General features: G+C 41.7%; 1 protein-coding gene across 6 annotated transcripts in view; it reads left to right on the forward strand.

Moving 5' to 3' along the window:
• The first annotated feature begins 1,800 nt into the window (after positions 1–1,800).
• The window catches only part of ITSN2 (intersectin 2), a 102,317-nt gene continuing 78,349 nt past the window's right edge, over positions 1,801–25,768 (forward strand). For 4 of the 6 annotated variants that reach the window (XM_036335198.1, XM_036335202.1, XM_036335201.1 and 1 more), the window contains exons 1-2: positions 1,801–1,923; positions 21,150–21,213. In XM_036335198.1, the coding sequence (XP_036191091.1) occupies positions 21,183–21,213 (31 nt within the window). In that variant the 5' untranslated portion in view covers positions 1,801–1,923; positions 21,150–21,182. Of the gene's footprint in view, positions 1,924–21,149; positions 21,214–25,768 lie in introns of those variants that run through there. The other 2 variants (XM_036335204.1, XM_036335200.1) reach the window with 2 other exon arrangements.

The raw sequence follows: 25,768 nt of genomic DNA on the forward strand, positions 1-25,768 counted from the left end.
CGGTTGGGGGTGGGGGATGATCAGTGCAGGGAAGGAAAGCAAATTGAGATTAAATGCTCCCATGGCAGAAGCAGGTTACCAGCAACAGGTCCAAGAATCTATCCTCAATTGTGGCAGACATGGGGAAAGAGAAACGTGAGATACCTAGTCCCTCACTAATTCCTAGTCTTCTCTAGACTTGACAGGTCTGTCTAGATATCTGTAGGACTTGGCTCCCCAGGTATCTGATCTCCAGTTGGTGTGGAGATAAATAAGAAGTGGTAGACGCTGATACTAAAGAGAGATACAGTTCCAAGGCTTGCCCTAAGAGAAGAGGAAGTCAAAGAACTGGGATGGTGGATGTATCACCTGTGTGAATCATGAATATTGAAAGAGTAGGATAGGATGAACAAACTAGCCTTAAAGTTCTGAATGAAACCCTGGGATGCTACAGTGTCTGGGATACTGTAAGCTCCTGGTTGTACACAGGACACCAATTTCCATCAGAGGCTGTTAGCTTTAGGTCTATTTTAGGGAGCTATAAAAAACTTTATTTCTTTATATAAACGTTCTTTTCCAAACTGCACTTTTGTTCCACCAAGGTTCTGGCACCTCCTTCAGAAAAAGGACTCGGGGTGAATCGCACCAGGTCCAGAACCCAGAGACACAGATGACACTGATGAAAGGATGGGCGGGAAATCGAGCCTGGCTCTCTGCCTATCAGGAATAAAATTTAAAAAAAATAGGTTTCACTTTCCAGGCTAACTCTGCAGCATTGTGCGGAGGAGGATTCCGGGGCTCCGGCTCCTGAGCAGGGGCGCTAAGAGTGGGTACCACGATCGATGGGCGGTGGACGATGGACGTCTGCCCTGGGGATGAGGCCATGCGCTGGGCCCGGCCCTGCCTCGGTGTCTTGTTTGCAGACCGACGGTTCCGGGTGGATGAGGCACCTCCCAGCCTGATGCAAAGGGTCAGGCCTCCGTGTGTCACTGCAGCCCGGGACCTGCCTGTCAGGTCTCGGACCGGTCCAGGTCCAAGAGGAGGAAAAACACTGGACGAGCGCGCAAAGCCTGCTCACCACCCACCCCTGATGTCTGCTGAGCGCATCGGCCATCCCGCTCCGGCCGGCCCTGCTGCCGCCACCTGCCCCGCCACCTGCCCCGCCAGGTGAGGGACGAAAAGCTCCTTCAGCGACACCAGCCGCGGGGACGGGAGCCTGGCGCCGGGCCAGCCCCGCTCCCCCGGAAAAGCACACCGGCATCCGGGGTCGTGGACCCTGTGGGTTACGCCCCTAAGAACCAGGGACTCCCCCTCTAACCCCGACTACCAGCCAAGCCTCCCATATGGGGGGGGGGGGGGCGACAGGAGCTGGAATGCGGGCTCCTGCGAGGCCAGGGGCGTCCGGCGGCTGTGGGTGGGGGGTGTTCGCCACTGCAGGCCGGGAGGTGGGGAGAGATGACGGTGCTCCCGCTGCTCAGGGGGAGGATGGGGTCAGGGGGGCCCTACCTTGGCCTTTTGTGTGTGTGATGGAGGCGGGTAGGGGGTGCTGGAGCATGGCCACGGGGTACGGTTAGTCTTCCTGGGGTCCCAGGGGCGGGTCCGGGGTCCCTGGGGCGGGTCCGGGGTCCCTGGGAGGTACCGAGGCCGGTAGGACCCCGAGCCAGGGCGGGAGCGGCCTTGTTCCCCACCGCGCCCCCCATTCCCGGGAGCCGCGCCCCCAGAGCAGCACAGAGACCCGTGAGGGAGGGGGCTCCCGGCCCCCGCAGGACGCCCGGCCCTTCCCAAACCTGGAGTCCGGCGGCAGGAAGCGCACCACCCAACCAACATGTCACCTCGGGGAGGAGGAGCCAGGGCCGTCCCGCTCCTGACGGGCCGGGCCGCGGTGCGGGCGTGGAGGCCTCCCGGGGAGCGCGGGGCCGGGACCAGACGCGGGCCGGGCCTGAGGTGAGGAGCCGCCCCCGGCGGCCGACGGCGGGCCCGCGAGGGTGGGGAGCCGGGCCGCCGCCGGAGGGCCGTCCGCCGCCCGCCGGCGCCGCCTCCCCGCCCCCCGGCTTCCTGCGGAGGCCGCGGCCGCCATGTTGTCGCGGGGCTGAGGCGGCGCCGGCCGGGCAGCCGTGACAGGCTGCGCAACAGGTTCGCGTTCGGCGGCGAGCGGGGTCTCCGGCGTCCGCCCGCCCGCGCTGCCGGGGCCGGGGTCGCGGGGTCGCGCTGCGACGTGCGGGAGGCGCGCGGAGGCGCCAGGTGGGTGAGGCGGCCGCCGGCTGCGGCGGGTCCGGGCAGGTGCGGGCGGCTCCGCGGCCGGGATGGGGCGGCTGAGCGCCGCCGGGGGCGCGGACAGCGCGGACGGGCCCCCGGATGCCGGGCTGCCCCGAGCTAGGCCCCTGGCGGGCCGGGCGGCGCCGGGCGGAAACTCCGGACCCGGTTCCTGCCTCCGCCGCGCGGCCGGGGCCGGCGGACTCCCCTCGGCGCCCAGCCCGGCCGCGGCCTCTCCCGGCAGGTGCGGCGCCGCCGAGGGCCGGGGCTGGGGCCGGGGCCGGCGTGCCCCTCGCTCTCGGGGTCCCGGCAGAAGAGGTCCCTCCGGGGCACCCGCGCGCCTCCTCGGGGACCCACTCCGTCCTCGCGGAGTCGGTTTCCCTCCCCGGGAGTCCGGGTGCGGGACCCGCGAGCCGCATCCCGGTGCGTCCGCGGAGCCGGAGCGGCCGGGACTGGGTGCCCGGCGCCGCCGGAAACCGAAGGTGGGAGACGGTACGACCCGGCGCGAGCGTCGGCGACCCGCGGGGTGTGCGGGCAGCTCGGGGCGATGCGGCCTCGGAGGCCGAGTAAAGTTCGTGGCTTTGCATGATTATCTTTAAAATGACGCCTGTCACCCGTGTGCGTGGCGAAGGGGTAAACCGAGGCTCACGCCACCGGCGGCTTTGCCTGCTGTCAAGATGCCGGGCTTTATTGCCCAACGATGACTGCCGGGGCTGCTGTGCTCCATTTGAGACTCGTATCAGCTGTGAATTCGGAATATTTTTTATAACAGGCAACCGCTTTGTGATAGGAACTGAGGTTAACACAGAAAGTGGTTGCTTTACTTACCAAATGCTCTGGCTCGTGATTGCTGGTGTTGGCTCGCTTACCCGGGATGGGAGCGGTGCGGCTCCAGATTCCGTGCGGCGTTAATCAGCTTAATTTCGGGGCATGGCCGGCGGCTGAGCTTCCTACCTCTCCCCGTGCGGGTTTCCTGTGTCCATCAGGGACAAAACCTAAACGCAATCATAAACCCTTATCTAAATGAAGAACGATGCCGTTCGCATTTTAAAGGTAGTAGCAGCTCTCATGTGCACGCCTTTAGTTTTGGGTGTGTTTTTTTTGTTGTTGTTTGTTTGTGTGGTTTTTTTTGTTGTTGTTGTGCCAACGATTTCCCTTGTAATTTCTCCCCCCCCCCCCAGCTTTATTGAGATATGATTGCCGTATATCCCTTGTCATTTCCAAAGTATAGAAAGCAGGAGTTGTTTTTAAAAGCTTAATTTAAGAGCAAGCAGAATTTCATGTTTTTGAAGGACATGGGAAAATGTGCAGTGCCGCTGTTCTCATGTAATATAAATAAGCAGCTGAAAAGCTTGCCCTTTTTTTTTTTTTTTAAGCCTTTAATGCATGTACTTACTCCTCTTGCTCACCTTTATCACGAAAGGTAGACTTGTCTGAGAAAACTTGACCTGTACTGAATTATTGAGCAGGGAAGTGCTATTGTTAGTTCAACATATTTCAAGGCAAACATCCTGTTCCTCGCTTGAATATGAAGAAATGTGTTAGGTATGCTCTGGGATTGGAATTATAGTTTGATTTCTTTTTAAATTTTTCATAAAGTAGAATAGTATAAGGAACCACCATATACCCATCACTCAAACCCAGCAGCTTTCAAGATATTCTTTATGCCTCTCAAGAAAACGATTGGCCTTTTCTTTCTTTCTATATTATTTGGCCATTTCACCCTATATATTTAATACTTCTCTTTTTTTAAATACAAGGTGAAGATTTCTTACGTAACCTAGGATTTTTCTTTTTAATGTGTCTTTAAAATAGAGTTCCACAAATTTCCATCTTTCTAGTAAGGCAGAATATTTATTGGCCATCTCCGTTAATGACTTTTTTCAGTATTGAAATATATTTGCCATGCCTGTCATATTTTATGTATTTATAATATATAATATATACATATATATATAATATATATATATATGCCATGCTTGTCACTTACCACATGCTAGGCCCTGTGCTGTTTTACATAACCCTTTAAAGCTCACAAACACTCTGTGAGTAGTTATTTTTCCTCCCATCAAATAGATAAGTGAAATGTTAACCTGAAGGTTAACTGACTACTCTAGGTCTCTGAGCCAGTAAGTAGCAGAGCCAGGGTTTCAAACCCAGACCCTTCCAACTGCAGCACCTGTGCAGGTATCTGGTGTACTCATCTTCGTTCAGAAATGTGTTTGTTTTTAAATGTTATTTGGGCATGCAATAAATATTTGTTGAGTAAATGAAAGTACATGTTAGTCCATTGATAAGTAACTACCATTTTTATATACTATATTTACTTGTAAAGCATTTGTATTAAGTTTTAGAATTATTCAGAGTATTATTCAGAATAAACTAATTACATTACTAAAAATGTGATATATTTATTACCGTCTAACAGTACATTTGCTTGTCGTTTTCTCTCTCTTTTTTTGGCGTATGTGTTCTGATCTTTTTAATACCTTATTTCTGGAAAAAACTGGAATAACTACTTTTGAAGAAAGGCTAAAAAGAAAGGCAGACTCTTTTAGTGTGCTAATTGTTGAAGGTAGGAATCCAAGTGTGACGTAGGGAAATGTTTAGAATTCTGTAAGTGAATAGATCTAAACACGAAGATGCAGGAGAAATGCTGTGTTTTTTACGTGAGTGCATTTTTTACTTTATACCATCTTATAACTACAGAGCACAGTGACTAATGTTAGAGTCCTGTTGCTTAGAGTGTGCCTGTGGGTACTCTTGAGAAGGAGGAACTGGCCTGAAGGATCTGAAGGCAGAGAGGAAGTGGGGGAGGAAGGGAGGAAACAGCAAAAATAGGACTGTGAATACATCAGGAAATAATGTATTTTTACAAGTCTAAGAGGGCAACATATTTCATTTGCAAATGTGTAGTATTATTTTGAGAAATTCACTTAAAAAATAATTTCACAGTATATCAGGACACTGAATGATTTATTTACTTGTGGAGCTATTCAGCCTTGGTTATGGTAGACATTGAGGGATGTATTACCAGATGGTAGACATTTAACTTGTTTCATTTAAGCAACTGTTTTATGTTGTTTAGATCATTTTCTTCGCTCATACATATTTATTTTAGAAAAATGCATGCTGTTTAATAAAAACTTTATTTCTTTTCATTACTATAGTAGATAGGGTACAGACTTTCAAGCTCCCTGCTCCAACACCAAATAGTTGTATAACTTTGAGAAACTTATTTTAATTCTATAAGCTTGTTTCCTCCTCTCTAAAGTGGGGATGATAATAACTATGTCTTACTATTATAGTATGTAATACGGAGTGCTTAGCACAGAGACTACTGCTTAGTATATTAAGAAATGATACCTGTTATTATTCCAACTTATTTTAATGAGAAACTTCAAACTAAATTGGCCTGAGTGTGTGTCTTTTTTAACCTAGTGACTGGAAAATAAATTAGTTTTTTCTCGTTAAGTTTTAATGTTACCTTCAAAACAACCCATATAAGAAGGCTGGAAAATAGAGTAGAACTGACCCCCAATCCAACAAAGAATTAGCCCTTTGATTCCCCTTAATTTGAGGGGTGCGGACGGGGGAGGAGGACACCAAAAATATAACCTAAAGGAAGAAATGTTCTCTATCTGCAAAAGAAACTACACTTCATCTCTTCAAAACCCTTTGAATCCAGGTGCTTATCTGATTTCCACTTTTCAGTGGGAGGAGCGCTTGACTAGTATGAGATTAATAATGGTCAGGACTGGTCAAGAATGGTAGCCATGTCAAAAGAAAGAGAAAAGAATAGTGGGCAGTGTCGGCCTGCAGATCCGGAATAGATAAGGACCCAGCAGGATTTGCTCTGGCGGTTTGGAGGACACTGATAACTGTTGCTTTATCATTTCTTCTTGGCATAGTCATTTGGACACTTCTCACCACCCCACTCCTTCTCACTTAAAAATGACTGCATAGCCCTGGCCTGTGTGGCTCACTCAGGTTCAGTTTGAGGTCAAGTACCTGGGTTGCAGGTTCAATTCCAGCCCCAGGCGAGTGCAGGAGGCAACCAATCCTATGTTTCTCTCTCTCCCTCCTTCCTTCCACTCCTTCTCTCCCTTCTACTCTAAAAAATCAATGAAAAAATATCCTCAGGTGCAGGGAAAACAACAACAACTGTGTAATATATAAGAATTAAGTAGGCCAAGTTAATAAATTTCACAACTTATGTAACACTTAACAAGTGTAAAATACTTTTGGTGAATATGAGTGAGAACTTCAAGATTAATGAAATTTGCCCAGAATGATGCAGGCTGGGAATGCATGTGTAGCCTTCATTCTCTAACTTTGTGTTAAGCTCTGAAAACCTGAATCGTAGAAGAAAGGCCCTTTTCTCACTTCGTTGGCATGCTCATCTCTGGTCGGTGGCTGAGTTAGTTGGATCGTCATTCCGCACACCGAAAGCTTGCAGGTTCGATTCCAGTCAGGGCACATACCTACGTTTCTGGTTCGAGCCCTGGTCGGGGAGCACACGGGAAGCAGCTGATCAATGTTTTCGATGTTTCTTTCTCTCCCCCCCCCCCCCCCGACTCCGTCCTCTCTCTAAAGTGGATTTTAAAAAATGTTTACTACTCTTTATATAGGTGTAAATTTTTTTCCAAGTTTGTTTCTTAGTTTTGTTTATAGATTTTTATAGTACCTCCTATGTATAGCACTATTTTAATTCATTATATTTATTAACTCATTTAATTTTTACAACATCCCTATGAAGTAGTCGCTCTTATTAGCTCCATTTACAAAGTTCTCTGGCTTTGTCTTTTTTTTTTCTTTATAATATATTTTTATTGATTTCAGAGAGGAAGGGAGAGAGATGGAAACATCCATGATGAGAGAGAATCATGGATCGGCTGCCTCCTGCACACCCCCTCCTGGGGATCGAGCCCACACCGGGGCATGTGCCCTGACCAGGAATCAAACCTGTGACCTCCTGGTTCATAGGTCAATGCTCAACCACTGGGCCACACCAGCCAGGCTCTGGCATTGTCTTTTAAATCCCCACACGGCTTTTCCCTCTGTGTTTGCCCATTTCTGCTCCCAATTCTTAAAAATCTCTTTTCTCTTCCTAGCTTACTGGTTTATACCTATTTTTTAGTTCTTCATTACTGAGTTTAGGAGTCATTTCTTCTGGGATTGCTCACCTAACAACTTTCTAGTGGCCTAAGGTAAAGGTAGGTACCCGCATTCTGTCTTTCATACCTATAGCATTTATGGAATTCTGAGTTTTGGTCTAAGTCCTCTTCTGTGTTCCTCGCTCTAATACATTTTATACATGTGTTACACATCTTGTGACTCGGTAAATATTTGTGGATTTGAATTCAAGGTACACGGTATGTTGGTGATATCAAAAAGAGAACCAACCTTCCAAGTATATAGTCAAATAGCGAAACTTATACAGAGGAAGTAACATTGGAACTAGGCTTTGAAGGCCAGTTGGGAAGGATGGAGAAAGGGAGGGACCCAGAGACTAAAATTGAATGAAAACAGATGTGGAAATTTCCCATTCTGGGAACAGCATGCTATTTAGAGTGGTTTTGAGGATTATTAATCTTGCCTCTGGAAAGAGCCTGATGAAATAAATCCCTCTTTCACCCCAGTATGCCTTTTTTTAGTGTTCAGAATATTTTAATTTTCCTTCTAGATCTCTTTTCCTATGAAACGGCTCAATTTCTCATCTGACATCCCCCTTTTTCCAATGTAATGGGGGAAGTTTGGAGGGCCCTGATGTAATCTTGATAAGATTTTAAAATGCCCAGAGAAGTTTGGTGAATTGATGGTGTGGGCATACTGGAAGACTTAGGGGAGAGAATAAATCCTGAAGCTTTTGTCTTTGGAGACTTCAGGTGCCATTCACATCTTTTCCTGACTGTTAAGACATTTGATTAGACCTCTCAACTCCTTTTCTCTCCAGCCTTCATTATGTTTCTGTTCTTCTAGCTATGGTAAAAGACATTCTTTTAATTTTGAGGTATACTGCCTGCTGGTCTTAAAGAAGAATGGGTGAGCACTTTATATAATAACAATATGATTTATTTGTCCTCTAAAATAAATATTCTTTCAAACCCCTTTTCTCTTTGAACTTAACTTTATTTCTCATTAACTTAAATTTTTTCATTATGGAAATAATACATACCGAATGAAAAAAAATTGTAAAGTGGGAGAAAAAAATGGGACGTAAAAGTCATTCTAAGTCCAGCAACCAATGACAACCACATTTTTTGGTGTGTGTGTTTTAATTCTCACTCAAGGATATTTTTCCATTGATATTTAGAGAGAGTGTAGAGGAGAGAGGAGGGGGAGAAGGGGAGAGAGACACATCGATTGATTGCCTCCTGCATACTCCCCTACCAGGGCTTGGGAACCCGCAACTAAGGTATGTGCCCTTGACCGGGAATCGAACCGGCAGAATGGAACCTTGTGACCCTTCAATCCATGGGTGGACGCTCTAACCACTGACCCACTGGCCAGGGGGACAACCATTTTTTGGTGTCCTAACAACCTGTCTTCGTTTTGTGTATGTGTGTGTATATATATATACACACACACACACAAATATGTGTGTGTGTGTGTGTGTGTGTGTGTGTGTGTATATATTACGTGTTTTACAATACAACATTGTAGTTAGAAACGTGACTTTTGCTGTCTGGGATTTCAGTTCCAGCTTTACCTTTTATTCGCTTTGTGAGTATAATAATCTCACTAAGCCTCAGTTTTCTTTAAAAAGTAAAGATTTCATAGTAATAATTTATCCATAGGGTTGCTGTGAGGGTGAAGATGTTTGTTTAGAGTGACCCTCTCATAATAAATTCTCTATAAATGTTACAGTAATAATCAGGCCTTTCTTTTGGTTAGGTTAGCTAAGTGTCTGCTGTGGACTGTGCATGGAGGGAGGGGGCGATTCAGGAGCACTGTTCCTTTCTTTTCTGAAATAATTAAAATTCAATTTCAAAAACAATTTTTAACATTCTCAAGGGCACTGTGAAAATTTCTATAGTGAGGGCTCCTTTAAAATGTTATTTGTCTTGGGCCAGGCCTTTGACCCTTTTAGAATGTCCTTGATAATGATGAAAGCAATGATAACATGTAAAGACCTGAGTGTAGGGCTTGGCATTTGGTAAGTATTCAGTGATTGTTGGCTGCTATTATTATTTTCATAATGATAAGTACATATTTGCATTATATCATACATTTTAAATTATGAAAAAAATAACCAGTTTCCATGTTATTACATAGTCTAGCTGAACTTGTTTTTTTTAAAAAATAGGTTTACTAAAATATATTCACATAACATTAATATGACTTAAGTGTCAGCATAATAATTTGGCCCAGTTCATTCCCCCATTGTTGGACTCTCATTTTCATTTTTTTCTATAGTAACAATAACCATAGTGAATATCTTTATAAATAAGGCATTCTCCATATTTATTATTTCCCTATGATAGATTCCCAGAAGTGAAATTATTGGCTTATTAGAGGCCCGGTGCACGAAATTCATGCTTGGGTAGCGTCCTTAGGCCTGGTGGTGATCAGGGCCGATCGGGGCCTTCTGGCTGCCGGCCAGGGCCTCCCTTCGTTTCACGCTGCCCCCTGGTGGTCAGCACACATCTTAACGAGCAGTTGAACTCCCGAGGGGACACTGCATATTAGCCTTTTACATGTATAGATAGGATGTGAACATTGGTAGGATTCTGTATATTTTTGCTTTGCCTTCTGGAAAGCTATACTAATTTGCACTTTCACAAGCGATGTCTGCAACTTTCATTTCCTCGCACCTTTGCAGCCCTGAGTATTAGCCTAGGCTTGTCTTTTGAAAAATCAGTTTATAAGGAGAAACAAAGCAAAGCTGCTTTTGCATTTTCTTGATTATTAGTGATGTTAACATTATTAGCCAGTTTTGTTTCCTCTTTGGGAAAGTGTCTATTTTTTTGGTGATCTTAGTTTTTCATTATCTATTTTAATACCTCTCTCTTTGTATATTAAAAATATTGACTATTCCCAATTGCTTACTTTTGAATTTTATTTTCAAGTTTAAAGTATTTATATACTTGAATCTTTTTACTTTTTACTTCACGTTTTTTGAATGGCTTCAAAACTTGGAAAGTTATCTTGTTTCAAAGAGGTGATATTTTACTTGAAGGTGAAGCATCTATATGAAATTTTTTCCCTCTGTACTTCAAAGTCAAGTAAGCAGTTTTGCTTTAATATTTGGTCCTGATAGGAGATAGTAGAGAATAGGTCAAATAGTTGGCTCCCCCTCCTTACCATCCCCTTATAGCAGTGAGGGGCTGAGTCACAAGCTATTCTTAAGTGCTTTTTTTGTGTGTGTGTGTATGGGTGAATTTTCTTGTTCAGAGTTGTTGACTAATTCTTTTAAAAGTTGGTTTAATTCAAATCTTCAATATAATTGAGGTACATACTATTTCAGTGTTAGTTTACCATTTCTGTTCTTTTATGACCTCTTTATAAGCTAAATTTAATGTTTATAAAAGTCCAAACTTAGAATTTATATGTAAACATTGTAAACTAGAAATGCAAAGTTACAGATCTAGAACTAAGAACTAACTTTATATAGAAGAGTTACCTTCTTCAAAGCTTTTAAGTCTTGATATGCTGTGTGGATTTGGGTCCGTACACCTCTAGGTAGAAATAATAGTAACCCTTTTCTGAAATATTGATTAAATAAAAACATGTCCTTTTTATTAGTAATCTGTACAGCTGTATTGTATCAATTCAGTGATATCAAGTTAACTGTTGTAGTTGAAATAATAGTAGTAGTGTTATCATCAGTGGGGTGCTCTCCTGATCCCTACATATTACCAGTGAAAGTGGAGTTCTTGCAAATGTTGCAAGGAATTGAATTTCCTTAAACTCTCACAGGAGGACGAGTGATCTTTATTTCAGTGGAATTAAACCCCTGGGTTTATACTGTTGCGTTTTCCTTCACCCCACCATGGGAAAAGTCCAATCCTATCTTCAGCAGGCAAGAATTAAGGCCTCTGCCCAGAGGCTTTGCTCCATATTAAAGCACAGTCCAGTCCAACATCTGGCTAGTTTAGTTTGTGTTCCCCGCTGCAGTCCATTGCGTGTGGGGATCATGTGGACTTCTACCACGTGGCAGAAAATCCTATCCATTCCAACTCTGAAATGCCTACCATATTTTCCTGTGTATAAGTGCCGGGGTCCAACCCTAGCGGGTCCAGGGGTTCCCAAAGGTGTAGACGGAGTCGGCGAAGAAGGAGGGACACGGAGACAGCGTTCAGTTGATCAGCAGCCCAGCCAGGATCTCCAGCCAGGATCTCCAACCAAGTTCTGGTCTGGATCTCCAGAGAGGTTCTGGTCCGGAGCCCCAGCCAGGTTCTGTAGCCATGTTCCCTCGCTAGGTTCTCCAGCCAGGTTGTGTCCAGGTTCCCTCGCTAGGTTCTCCAGCCAGGTTCAGATACCAGGTTCTAGTCAGGTTCTCTTGCCAATTTCTGTAGTCAGATTCAGTCCAGGATCTTTTGCCATTTTCTCTCGCTAGGTTCTGTCTCTAGGTTCTGAGGCCAGTTTCTGTCCAGGAACTTTTGCCATGTTCTCTCCAGCGAAGTTCTTCTGTCTCTAGAGAACATTCTGTGTAGGTTCTGTGCCTAGGTTCTGTCTCCTAAGTTCTGTGTTCTAAGTTCTGTATTCTAAGTTCTGACTCTCTTGGTTCTGTGTTCTAAGTTCTGTCTCTCTTGGTTCCGTATTCTAAGTTCTGTGTCTTGCTGTCTTATTACATCTGTATTTATACCAGTTGATTCAATCCTATCAATCTCTATTACAAAGGTTAGGGCGTTTCTTATCTCCATTCCAGGGAATAAAGATTATGTAGCTTAAGCACGATTGTTCGTAGTTAAAGTGATTAATTACCCACCTGGCACTTAGTTAAGAGGTTTTATTCCCTCCCTAACTTCAGGGGAAAATCCCTACCTGGGGAAACAACCTTTCTCAGAGACCTTGGTTAAAACACATAGTGCCAAGAAGGTGAGCAAACATATTAAGAACAGTATGCCATATATGCCAGGTCCCTTGAAACAGCAAGCATGGACCGGCTCCCGGCATATAAGACACTATTTTTTTCTAAAATCATTAGACTGAAATCGAGGGATGTCTTATACATGGAAATCAGCCAAGGAGGGAGCCGGTTTGGTGTGTAGCTGCCCATACCTTGTCAAACAGGCTTCCTCCAATCATGAGCCTTATTGTTACTGCCGTCAGCTGATGCAGTAATTGGAGGTGGAGGCAGAGAGTGCGCAAGATGCAACAGGGACCAGAGCATTCTGAGCTCATAAAGATGTCAAAAAATCTATATATATATGAAAGCGCATAATATGCAAATCGACTGGATGGTGGAACAACCAGTCACTATGACATGCACTGACCGCCAGTGGGCAGACGCTCAATGCAAGAACTGCCCCAAGCCCACAAGCCCCAATCGCCTGATCAGGGCCTGCCGGCCCACCTCTCAGCCCCTCCCCACCGCCGGCAAGCTCCAATCGCCCGATGGGGAACGGGGACCCGGGGGTGGGTGGCGGCAGACGCAGGGGGTGCCAGGCCAAGGCGGGTGTGAGCAGGGCCCCGATCACCCCACCAACTGCCCCACACACAGAGGGCAACCAGCGGCGGTGGGGGGTGGGACTGGCTGCCGGCAGCTGGGGAAGATCGGCCTTGATCTCAGGCCAGGCCTAGGAACCCTACCCATGCACGAATTTCATGCGCCAGGCCTCTAGTAAAAAGATAAGTACCAGTAAGCAATTGTCTTACTCTGCAAAATTCAAACTGAATGTAATCAACTATTCAAAAGAGCATGGAAACAGAGCTGCAGAGAGACAGTTTGGACCTCCTCCCACTGAGTGTATGAACAGACAGTGGAGGAAACAGAAAGAACAACTCCTTACGATGCCAAATAAAGAGGAAGGCCTTAAGAGGAAAACCAGCAAAACGTTTGAAATACTGATTTCTTAATTTTGGGTTGGAAAAGTGGGAGGTGTCTTATACATGGGGGCATCTTATACATGATAAATGCGGTATTTTTTATTGCTCAAATTCAAATTCTCACCACTTGGATTATGCCAGTTACTTCATAACTGGTGCCCTGTCTCACAGCATTCAAATCCAGTTCATTTCCTATACTGTTTGTCAGAATTCTCTTCCTCTGCCTTGAAAAGACCAGGTTCTTGTTTCTTATATATGCTTTCCCTGGATGATGTCATTCTTTAACATGATGACAGCTATTCCCCAATCCCTGGTGACTACCAAACTGGGTCTCTAGCTCAAACATATACTGTGCTTTAAATACTGGCTTTCCATGATTTGCACAGTGAAGTTCAGAATCAATAGTATGACATACTTTGTTCCTTAAATTGTGTTCTTTTGGCAAGTTACTTCGTTGCTTTGGTTTCTCTTTAATTGTTTCTAAAATGGAGGTGGAATTCAGTATGTTAACTCTTTTTTAAAAAAAAAATCATAAGGTAAAATATAGATAAGCCTCAATATGTAAAACACAAAAACAGAGCTACTTTCATTGAAATTGCTATCCTCTCCCAATCCTCCATTCCTCCTCCCTTCTCCACTTCTGTTGTGATCTCCTTGAAATTTCTAGAACGCCAAGGAGCACATTTTGAAACTACTGGGTTTCTTAAGTTCTCTTCTAACACTTACGGTTAAGTGAGTTCTTTGAAATCACATCACTCTCAAATCACACTCTCTTTCAATGGGAAAGATTCTGTTCTACTGGCTATTGTACTTTCTTTCTTTTTACCTTAGGTTCAGATACTTTTCCTTTCTTTGTTAACAGCGCCACACACACAATGTCTATCACTCCAAGAATACTTAGAATCCACTTAATTTGCCACTGACCCCATGTTAAACGATTCTTACACAAATATTACCTCCTTTATGATAAATACTGTGTACATTGATTTACCTTCCAGTAAATGTGAATGTCAGACCTTCAGTCAAATTTATTTAAACTTACCAGCATGATTCGAAGTATAATTGAGAAACCTAAGGCTTTCTTCCCCTCCCACTGCAAGGCTGTCAGAATTCAATGGGAAATAAACCTTTATCTCTAAAAGTATACTTCAAAGAAAAAGAAAAACAAGTTACAGAAGGGCCATGTTGCAAGGGACAGTTTGGTCTAAAATCCACAGCTCTGGTGCCTGCAGAATTTCATGGAAGAAATTTGGGGCCTGCTCTGCTTTCCTACCGGTTTCTCTGGTATAATATTCAACTCAGCATTGCCCTTCTCCATGCTTCACTGGCTTTGTTTGCTTTTTTTTTTTTGACATCCCAACCATGTTACCATGTTACTCATTTACCCAATTTATTTGTTCTACAAACATCTATTGAGCATTTTCTCTAGGAAATCTGGTTTAGGCATTAGACATATAGTGGTAAATAAAAATGATCTCTGCCCAGTGCAAGTAAATAGGCAAACATGTGAAACATGTGAAATTGAAATACAGTGTGATAAATGAGCTATTTCGGGATGAATAAATGTATGGACATACCGAGGAGACAGTGACTAACTACCTGGGAGGACAGAAGCCTTTTAGAGCAGAGGTGAGTCCTGACCAGTATGGCTCAGCTGGTTAGAGTGTTGTTCTGTGCAGGGTTCGATTCCCGGTTAGGGCACATACCCAGGTTGCAGGTTCCATCCCCAGTTGGGGTGTGTGCAGAAGGCAGCCAATCGATGTTTCTCTCTCACATCGATGTTTCTCTGGCTTTCTCTCTCTCCCTTCCTCTCTCTAAAATCATTTAAAAAAAAAAAAAAAGAGGTGACATTCGAGTTGGGAGTTGAAGAATGATAAAGAAGTAGTGATTGACAGGAAACAGCTCTTTACAAAGGAATAGGGAAGTGAAAAATACTGTTTCAAAGGTTGGTATACTTAAGACATCTGAATCAAGGGGAAGTATCTAGACATGTATGTGGTAAAGTAGATTGGGGTGAGATTCTGAAGGGTGCCATATTTCATACTAAGAAGTTTGAGCTTTAACTTGTAATTAGTTGATGAAATTAAGCAAGAGAGGGTCATTAATGGATGTGTTTTTTTTGGGGGGGGGAAGGTGACACAAAACTAATAGCCCCGTGGAAGGGTCTGTTAACCAAAAATAAAAGGCCAAAATGAAAGGCAACAAACATTTATTTGAGATCAAAGAATAGCTATTCAGAGAGCATTGATTCAGGTAGAAGCCCAAATAAAGGCACAAAGTATTTCTGAGAAAGACTTGGGAAACAATTACATCAATAGAAGGAAGGTATTTCTATTGATGCAGATATGCTAACATAGTGATGTTAATTCCAAACAATGTTTTTAATTTTCAGTCCCATCTGCTTTATCTTTTTTTAATTAAAAATTTTTTAATTACAGTTGCCATACATTATATTAGTTTCAGGTGTACAGCATAGTGATTAGACATTTATATAAATCATGAAGTGATAGCCCTGATAAGTTTATACCCATCTGACACCATATATAATTATTACAATATTAGAGGCCCAGTGCACAAAATTTATGCACTCGGGGGGTGGGGTGGTCCCTCAGCCTGGCCTGCACCCTCACAGTCCAGGAGCCCTCAGGGGATGTCTGAATGATGACGTAGGCTCGCTCCCCGGAGGAAGCGGGTCTAAGCTGGCAATCGGACATCCTTAGGCTCCCGCCACTGCCACTTTGCTTGCCAACCGTGAGCCCGGCTCCTGCATTGAGCGCCTGCCCCCTGGTGGTCAGTGTGCATCATAGCGACCGGTGGTTCTGCCATTTGGTCGCTTTGCATATTAGCCTTTTATTATATAGGATTATTGACGATATTCTGTTGTATTTACAGAATACATGATGACTAGGTAGATTATCAAACTAATTAAGGCTTTGTGACTGGGATGCTATTCCTTATTTGTCTTTCATAAGTCTGCTTTTCTCCGAGTGATCTTTGGTATTTTACATGCTTTTTTGCAGTTATAAAATGCAGGTTAAGAGGTTTCTTTGGGACACAGTGTTGCTTTAGGCCCAATGCAAAGTTTATTAAGCTCTGTTTTAATAATCCATAGGTTTGAGGTCTAAAACATGGAAGGAGGCTCCTCTGGGAAAGCAGCTCTGGCTCCATTTTAAAGTGGTTCCGTTTATTTTATCTTTTACAGGTCTCAAGGCAGGAAGAACGTTTTAGGAGGTTCATACCCTCATTCACATAATGATCTTCTTAGTCACAATCTCTGAGTGATAGGCCTCAGAATCTGTAGAAATAATAAATGTCCCACCCAGGTTATATAATCAGGGAAGTCGGGAAACTACAAAACAGGATATTGGACATAAGAGATGAGGTTTCTAGGACCAGTTTTGCTACTGGGTCTGTGAGCTTGTACAGATCTCTTAGTTTTTACATCTTGAAAATTGAGGGTTTGGACTCAATAATTACTGTAATTCGTTACTTCTGTAATTCAGTGCTTCCACTCAAACAAAAAAATCCAACTTTAATTGAGCTACTTTTCACTTATAATGGCTACATTTTTCCCTCTTCTTTTGGGTCTTATTGACCCTTTGTAGCAGAAGGATTTCCTACTCCTATTCAAGCATTTCTACTTATCTGTACCTTAGTATGAATATATTTCCCACATTCTCCAAATTGCATTTGGATTATATTAAATCAAAACAGTCTTCTTTGCCTTATTCCTGTTTTCTACCATACATATCTTAATTTCTAAAAAGGTAACAATACCAGTTCTCAATTTATAGTAAGCAAGAAAACCTGCACATAAATATTCTAAAACCATAAGTAATTGACAGTGATTAAATTATATGATAACTGCAAGCTCCAGGATTGCCTTTCATTACATGTTACCCCCTCCAAGGAGTGGACAGGTGTTTATTGGATGCTGCCTTCCATCACATGTGCCTAAAACAGGCTCAGACATGTAGCTTGGGAAATGCTGCTTATCCTTTTCTTCCTCTCAAAGGGTTACACCTAGAGGCAAGAAATAATTAGCACTCCCCACTTGATGTATGTGATTGGTGTAGACTCTCTGACTTGTTTTTCTTCTCCCCTACGAATGGACCAACATTAAGTTGACCTACTGCTTGCAGGAACCCACTCACTTGTCATTAATTATTATCCATAGGAGAGGAAAAGGCAGATAGAGCCCATGGGAAGTTCATGGGCTTTAGAATTAGACAAATTTGGGATTGCATACTAGCTTCTTCACTTAATGAAGTTAGGAAAATAATTTAACCTTTCAATTTCTTCATCTATGAAATAAGTCCTATGTCATCTGCCTTGCTGCGATATTGTGAGGATTTTTAGTATTATCAAAGGGATCTAGCATACCTGGTCCTGGTAGACTAGTCTATAAGGTCCTCTTGGTCTGAAGCTCCTTGTATAAAACGTAGAACATATTGGGTTCTCAATGCATATTGAGCATGACACATAGTAACTAAGGACTTAGCAAATGATAATTGTTATGACTACACAAAGTAAAACAGTTTTACTTTTTTAAAAATAAAATATACATGTTACATTTTTTAAAATTTCAATTGTTATTATTTCTCTGCAAGTAGATAAGAATTGTTAAACATGAGGTAATTATTCTACAACAGGACAGAGTTGATGTAAACATAAGAGATATGAAATGGTATGCTTTAAAAGCTTATTGGTTCCAACAAATTAAGTTATTCAGATGTTATCACTGTAAGTCAGATGTTCCATCCATCCATGTGTCCATGTTACAATACACTGTAGTACAGTGATGGCGAACCTTTTGAGCTCGGCGTGTCAGCATTTTGAAAAACCCTAACTTAACTCTGGTGCCATGTCACATATAGAAATTTTTTGATATTTGCAACCATAGTAAAGCAAAGACTTATATTTTTGGCCGAAACCGGTTTGGCTCAGTGGATAGAGCGTCGGCCTGCGGACTGAAGGGTCCCAGGTTCGATTCCGGTCAAGGGCATGTACCTGGGTTGCGGGCATATCCCCAGTGGGAGATGTGCAGAAGGCAGCTGATTGATGTTTCTCTCTCATCGATGTTTCTAACTCTCTCTCTCCCTTTCTCTCTGTAAAAAATCAATAAAATATATTTAAAAAAAAAAAAGACTTATATTTTTGATATTTATTTTATATATTTAAATGCCATATAACAAAGAAAAATCAACCAAAAAAATGAGTTCACGTGTCACCTCTGATACGTGTGTCATAGGTTCACCATCGCTGCTGTAGTACCTGCATGCATGGGTGGCTAAATCCCGTGTACAGGTGAAGGTTCTGTAATACCAGGACCTCAGCTTCACTGAAGGGATTTGCCCTCCCTGTTCATTATATTGTTATATTATTTGGTTCATTTTTTAATTTTTTTTTAAGGATTATACCTGTGATTATTAGGTAGCATTCTGTTTTATTTACAGAATACATGATGACTAGGTAGATGATCTAACTAATTAAGGCTTTGTGACTATGGGATGCTATTCCTTATTTGTCTTTTTTAAGTCTGCTGTTTCTCCAAATGATCTTTGGTATTTTACATGCTTTTATGCAGTTCTAAAATGCATTGCAGGTAGTGCTTGGAGGATTTTCTCCTGCATTTTAAAATTATCTCTCTCAGTTACAGAGACCTGGTAAAATAGGGGCCCTTAACCTATTACATCTCTATAAGGAAATAGTTTCTTGGCAGGCATATGATGTATTTTGGTTTAACATTACTTATGATAATTTAAAATTGGGGAAGTAAAAATGTGCTTGTTTGTAGGATTTCTTTATTTGAAGTTGTAGTCATAACTTGATTTATGAGGCTTCCTTCTGTGCCCATGTTTTTGGTTTTTGTTTTTAAGACAGTTCACCCAGTCTCACAAACCATAATTATGAGAGTCATCTCTTTGATTCCTTTTACTCCATAATTTAAACAATCCCTGAGTTCTACCTTTCTTAAACCATTCATTGTTCTCCATCCAATTCATCCCATCTTCTCTGTTTCTGCTGCCACTATTCCAGATCAGGTGCCAGATACTGTTCTCAGCTCCTTCCTAACTGATCTCCCTACTTCAAGCGTGCCCTTTTCTTCACAATTGATTGTCTTAAGTGATACCTGACTCTATCCCTCCTCTTAAAACCTTTTGAAACTCCTTGTTAACCACAGGTTCAAATTCAAGGTTCTTAACATTACAATTATAAGTAACTCTTACTCTTTAAATCTCAACACAATACCTCCTTAATGGGTTTCTGACCAACCCACCGTGGTTTATATTACCTTTGAGAAAGAAGTGAAGAAAATCAACTTGTGCGTGGGTGAAATTTCCTCCTACTTAAGAATAGTATAGTGATAGGTGAAGTCAAGTGTGGTAGCAGGTTTAAAGTTCCATTGCAGTAAAGGTTACTAACATCTAAAGAAGGAGTGTGAACTTTGAGAGGAGGGTGATATACAGTGGTAACAGAGAGAAGCTGGGAGTCACAAGAGTAAAACTGGCAGTGCCAAAGCATTACTGGAGGCCTGCCCATCCCTGTTACCCAGCTCTTGCTATTCCTGTTGTGTAGGTAAATGTGTCAGAGTGTCTGCCTGGTGCCAGTAAGTATTCTAATCACAACTAAGTCCCTTTGCGCAGTTTAGTAGATGATAGTTTGCTTTAAAGGAGGAAATAAAGCTGTTAAATTTCTTGTTTGGATTTATATACCAGTGTTTTTGTTTGTGTGACTCACTTTTGGTGGTTACACTGATAGAGCCATATTTCTTCTTGAGCACACCGAATTCACTAAGATACAGTACCTTGTAAACACTTCCTGGCAGCTAATCAGCCAGCTCCTCTGGTGACGCCATCCACCACGATGTGCAGCTCTTTATGCCGACCTTGTTCAAATGGCTTGTGCAAACACTTTTCCGTAGGCTTCTAAAAATATTAATATTGAAATGATTTGAGTAAATAGATGAGCTACTGAGTAGTCTGTTAATATAGTAGTGTTTCCCTACAATGTTACAATTCATGGTTTATATAACTCAGTATATTACTATAAATTTGTTAGATCTTCACTCTCCCTAACTTTTCCTACCCTTGAGTTTCAAGGAAAAAAATTTAATTTACTCTGAGTAAATTAATGAATTTAGGGTTCAGATTTATATTGCATTCTCCCTTCCTGGGCACCCAGAAAGCTATTTATTAAAAACCCACTGTGTGTCAGGCAGTGTACTGCATTATGTTTAATACTTTAAAAAATATTCCTGCAAAGTATTTTTACAGATGAATTGGAGACTCAAAATAGGTTAAATAACTTCCATGATTACAGCTGGGAAAATAACAGAGTTGGGATTTGAACCCAGAGCTATTAAATTTCTGAATTTCCTCTCTTCAAGTTCAGAGCACTTGCCTAGAACATTTAATTATGTTTAAATAAAACATACTTCTAGACCATTTTTCTAAACCTGTGGAACTTGATTAAATAGCTATGCTATATTCATTTTGGGGATTTTTCTCGTTTGGGGATTTTTTTTTTTAAAGAAGAGTGTTATGGATTTCATTGTTACTTACATTTAATTTATACAGTTGATTTTTCTGAAATAATTTCTTGCCTAGTTATAACTTCCCTCTTTCCCAAATTAATTTCTACAAAATTAGTTCATGCCAAGAGTTTATTCAGTATTTGCTATTAAATATGTGACTGTTTTTCTTTTAAATGGTTCCATTTTCAAGGCCGATCCATTGCCCAACAAAATCTCCTCCCCTTTCCCAAATGTAAATTCTGCCTGTTCAGCAGCAGAAGCTCTGCATTGTTTTCTGTTGGGAGTGTAAGCTGAAGGGGACAGACATTCCCACTGCTTGGCGGGTGCACTAAGCTGTGATCTGCCCTTGTTGTATTATTAATGGCACAATGTTTTTATGTTGCAGATGGCTGAGAGCTAGCAAGGAAAATTCAGGAGCATGATGGCTCAGTTTCCCACAGCTATGAATGGTAAGCGTAAGCAGCTTTGTGCTTGTCGGAAGATAAAGAGGTTATGAGATTGGGGGTGGAGGGGAGTAGAGGTTATAAAATATTCTTTTGTGATATTTTTCTTTAAGTGTAAAAATGCAAAACTTAAATTATTCTTTTTTTTAACTTAAAGTATTCTTATTGAAAATATTTGGGCAGTCTATTTCAAAACACTGCATATAGCTTCTATTACAACTCATTGTAAGCATGTTCTGCTGTATCATCTGGAATGTGTGCTTAAGAATAACTTAAATTGCCCTAACCGGTTTGGCTCACTGGATAGAGTGTCGGCCTGGGGACTGAAGGGTCCCAGGTTCGATTCCGGTCAAGGGCATGTACCTTAGTTGCAGGCACATCCCCAGTGGGGAGTCTGCAGGAGGCAGCTGATTGATGCTTCTCTCTCATCGATGTTTCTAACTCTCTATCCCTCTCCCTTCCTCTCTGTAAAAAATCAATAAAATATATTTTTTTAAAAAAAGAATAACTTAAAGCCATATTGTGTTTGATGTATAAAACTGGAGGACAAAAAGCAGAGTGCTATGAGCAGCAGAATATTAAAGGTGTTTTTTATAGCATGGGATGATTGTAAATTGATTAAGCCAATAATTGTAGTGATAATGTGCTCTAACAAATTTGAGAATTTCTATGCCCCATACAAAGGAATTTGCATTAAAAACAGTTTAGTTATAAACTTCAACCAACATGTTAAGCAGGTTTATAAATAAAATGAACATAATAGAAAGCAATACAGCAGGTCCTCAAATAATGTCCTTTCATTCAATGTTTCTATGTTGATGAGAAAAAGAAAATTGATTCCTACCCAGGACTGCTGTCTGTGTGGAGTTTGCATGTTCTCCCCACGTTTAGCTGGGTTTTCTCTGGCGCCTCCAGTTTCCTCCCACATCCCAAAGACGTGCATGTGAAGTGAATTGGGTGTCTAAATGGTCCCAGTCTGAGTGAGTGTGGGTGTGTGTGTGAATGGTCCTGCTATGGAAGGATATCCTGTCCAGGGTCTTGAGCTTTCAGGAGAGGCTCCAGCCACCCGGGCCCTGAACTGGAATAATCCAGTTGGAAAAGAATTCTCTTTTTGGTTTTATTCATCTTTCATAAATATATAGAGCTCTACATTTATTTCAGTGTTTAGTATTAGAAGTGTTTTGGGTCTTAATTTAGAAGCTTGGTGACATTTTTGTGACCAGAAATATGCCATAGGAACTTAACTCCTGTTTATATCAATTCGCCTATGGAAACATTAGTTTCATTACACATGATTTTGCTTAAAGTCACGGTTTCCAATAACCTATTGACCATGTTAAGTTAGGGCACACTGTACATGCCCAATGTTTATTCATTTTGCTTCTTCCATTTCCTTAAACATTATGTTATTGTTTTAATGGCTAATACCATTTGAACTTATCTCTGAGTGCCCTAGACCAAGCTGATTGTCAAAATGCTTCTGATGTGTTTCTCAATTTTTGCCACGTCTACTTTATTATCCTGAAACTAACCATAGACTTTTGGACTTCTTTGGTTCTTACAGAGCTGCATTATCTAAGATAGTAGCCACTAGCTACATTTGGTTATTTCAATTTTAATTTAAATTAATAAAAATTAAGTAAAATTAAAAATTCAGTTCTTTAGTCACACAGCATATTTCAAGTGCTCAAAGCCACACGTAGCTAGTGGCTATTGTGTTAGTGCAGACACAGAACTCACCATGGGTTTTTGTTTCCTCACCTGTAAAATGAGGATATTAATAATACACAATTTTCAGGTACTGGTGGGAGTCAATGAATTATTGCATATAAAGTATCTGAAGGGTAGTCAGGGCTCAAGAAAGGTGAGCTGCTTCCATCTTTGTCATCCTTTGTTATTGTCATGTTTTACCATCATTTTTCTAGAGTCATATAGTAGTAAATCAGTCTGTAGCCACACTATTTGCCTTCCTAGTCACAAGAATCGTGACATGTTAATTTATTTATTTTATAATAAACTGATAAACTAAGTAGGTTTTTTTTTTACTGTGAATGTGGTATTTCTTTATTTAGATAGTGTGTAGGTGTAGCTATTTTAGGTTTCTAGTTCTTCAGTACATATGTTTCTTTATTTTTAAATCTAATCTTAAAACTTGTCTTTAAGAGAGGATGCTTATAGAGTTTTTTAATCCAATCATTTAGGGCTAATAGTGTGTGTGTGTGTGTGTGTGTGTGTGTGTGCAGTAAAGACTATGTGACCTGGGCTTAGCAATACATTGCTTAAGGCAGACAGTCATTACATGGAAGAATTAGTGTTTCTTTGGCTCTAAATAATTTATTGGGGGTGACATTGGTTAATAAAGTGATGTAGGTTTCAGTTGTATAATTCTACAATATAGCATCTGTATATTCTATTGTATTGTGTTCCCCACCCCAAGTCAAGACTCCTAAGTATGTATTAAATCAAATATATCATAGTGTTTTGAATTATAGTGGACACCTACATTTCGATGATAAGCATTCCTGGAAACAACTTTGTAAGGGAAATTTTTTTATAATGTAGGCAGCAAACATACATGAGTTTATATACCTAAGCATATTTAGTTTCTTATTGGTAGAAGGTGAATTTGTAAAGTAGTCAGAAGTGAAAAATAGATGGTTATGAGCCACATTGAATGTATTGAGCTCTAAAGACCTGCTTAGAGGGCTGGTATAATCGTATGTGAAGGATAGACCACAAAAAGATTGTGGCTTTTGTGCTCCTGATCTTGCCTGTCTTGTTTTCTGCTCCCTCTTTTATTCATTCACATGTTTATTCCTCAATCACTTTTAAGTGTTTGTTCTGTGCTGGGTACTCGGCTGGTTCTGGGAATAGAAAGGTAAACACACAAAGCTCCTGTTCTCCAAGGGCTCATAGCCTGGTAGGACAGACGGAGAGAAAACAATTACTGCACCTTTCTAAGTGCTCTGTGGAAGCATGGAGTAGCCTCTTGAGAATCTAGAGGAGGAAGCAATTAATTTGACCTGCAGGTATTAGCGACCTCCTAGAGGAAGTGACATCTGCCCTGCACCTTGAAAGATAAAGTTTGAGATAGAATGGGGTGGTGTGCCTGTCCGAGTGAAGGGATGTTATGTATATGGGATTTGTGAGGATTTGCTTTTCTGAGACAGTGGTCTATCAGCATTTCTTTTATCCTAGGTTGTTTTTTTCTCTTGTTATATATTAAATATATTTGTAGTAGTGTCAGTTAACATTGTTTCACCTATTTGTTATATCACCCATGTTCAAAATTTTTTTAAGGTACAATTCCAAAGGAAAATTTGGTTTCTTTGACACGTAAAAGAGACTCATATTTTTATATTTAAATATCCATTTAGATGCATCTCCTTTATATTTTGTTACTTATTTTTAAATGACAAAAATAATACTGCTAAACTAATATCGATATCAAAGTAATCAGGAAGGTAATGTGGGTAGTAATTAAGAGCACGAATTTTAGAGCTATAATTCTAAAGTACAAGAAAATTCTAGCTATAAGTTATATTAGCTGTATGGTATTAAGAAAATTATTCAACCACCCAATGCTTCAGTTTTTCCTTCTGTAATACATGTAAAACGTAGTGCATGTAATTGTTATAAAAATTAAATGTAATATTAATATACTTAGCATGGTTGCTGGCATAAAGTAATACTCAGTAGATAGTAGTTGCTGCTTCTACTAAGTACTGCTATTACTCTGCTCATGTTAGACTTTAAAAATAAATGATAGAGAAGGTTATTTTCCTAAGATAGCTGGTCAACAGTTGAGAGCAGTATGGTAAAGGGGATTAAAAAAAGACCTGTGTGAGTTAGGTGAGATGAACTCATCTTTTAACAGGATAAACGTGAAGGGTGTATGCATCCTTAGGAGAAAGAATCTTCAGATACTGGACCATATCATTCACTTTGACAGCCACCAGGAGTTGCCTTTGTTTTTGTTTTTTTTATTATTGCTTAAAGTATTACAAAGGGTATTACATATGTGTCCATTTTTCCCCCCTGCCCTAGACAGTCCCCTAGCCTCCCCTATCCCCCAGTGTCTTATGTCCATTGGTTATGCTTATATGCATGCATACAAGTCCTTTAGTTGATCTCTTACCCCCCTACCCAGGAGTTGCCTTTGGACAGCACTGTTGGCCAGGTGTCCAGAATTGGCTGGGAGGTAAAGGTGGAGCAGACTATTCTGTGGAGGGATGGAAAAAAGAGGAGGCCGTGTGCAGCCCTGGCTACACAAAAGCACCACCTGGAGAGCTTTTTTAAAACTCTGAAGCTTGTACCGCATCCCCCAGAGATTCTGATTTAATTGTTCTGCTAGAATCGCTTCCCCCTGCCCCCAAAGCTCCCCAGGTGATTCAGCTAGGGGTGAAAACCTCTGGCATAGGACACTGGCTAGTCAAGTATTGCTGGGACTACATGTACCATTCTTACAACAGTCCTAGGTAAGGATTCATGGAAGACCTGTCTAAGTCACAAAACTGGTTAGCGTTCAGACAAGGGCAGAACCTCCCTCCACCCTAGTCCT

This window comes from Myotis myotis, unplaced genomic scaffold (genome assembly GCF_014108235.1).
Source record: "Myotis myotis isolate mMyoMyo1 unplaced genomic scaffold, mMyoMyo1.p scaffold_m19_p_14, whole genome shotgun sequence".
Taxonomy (NCBI): Eukaryota; Metazoa; Chordata; class Mammalia; order Chiroptera; family Vespertilionidae; genus Myotis; species Myotis myotis.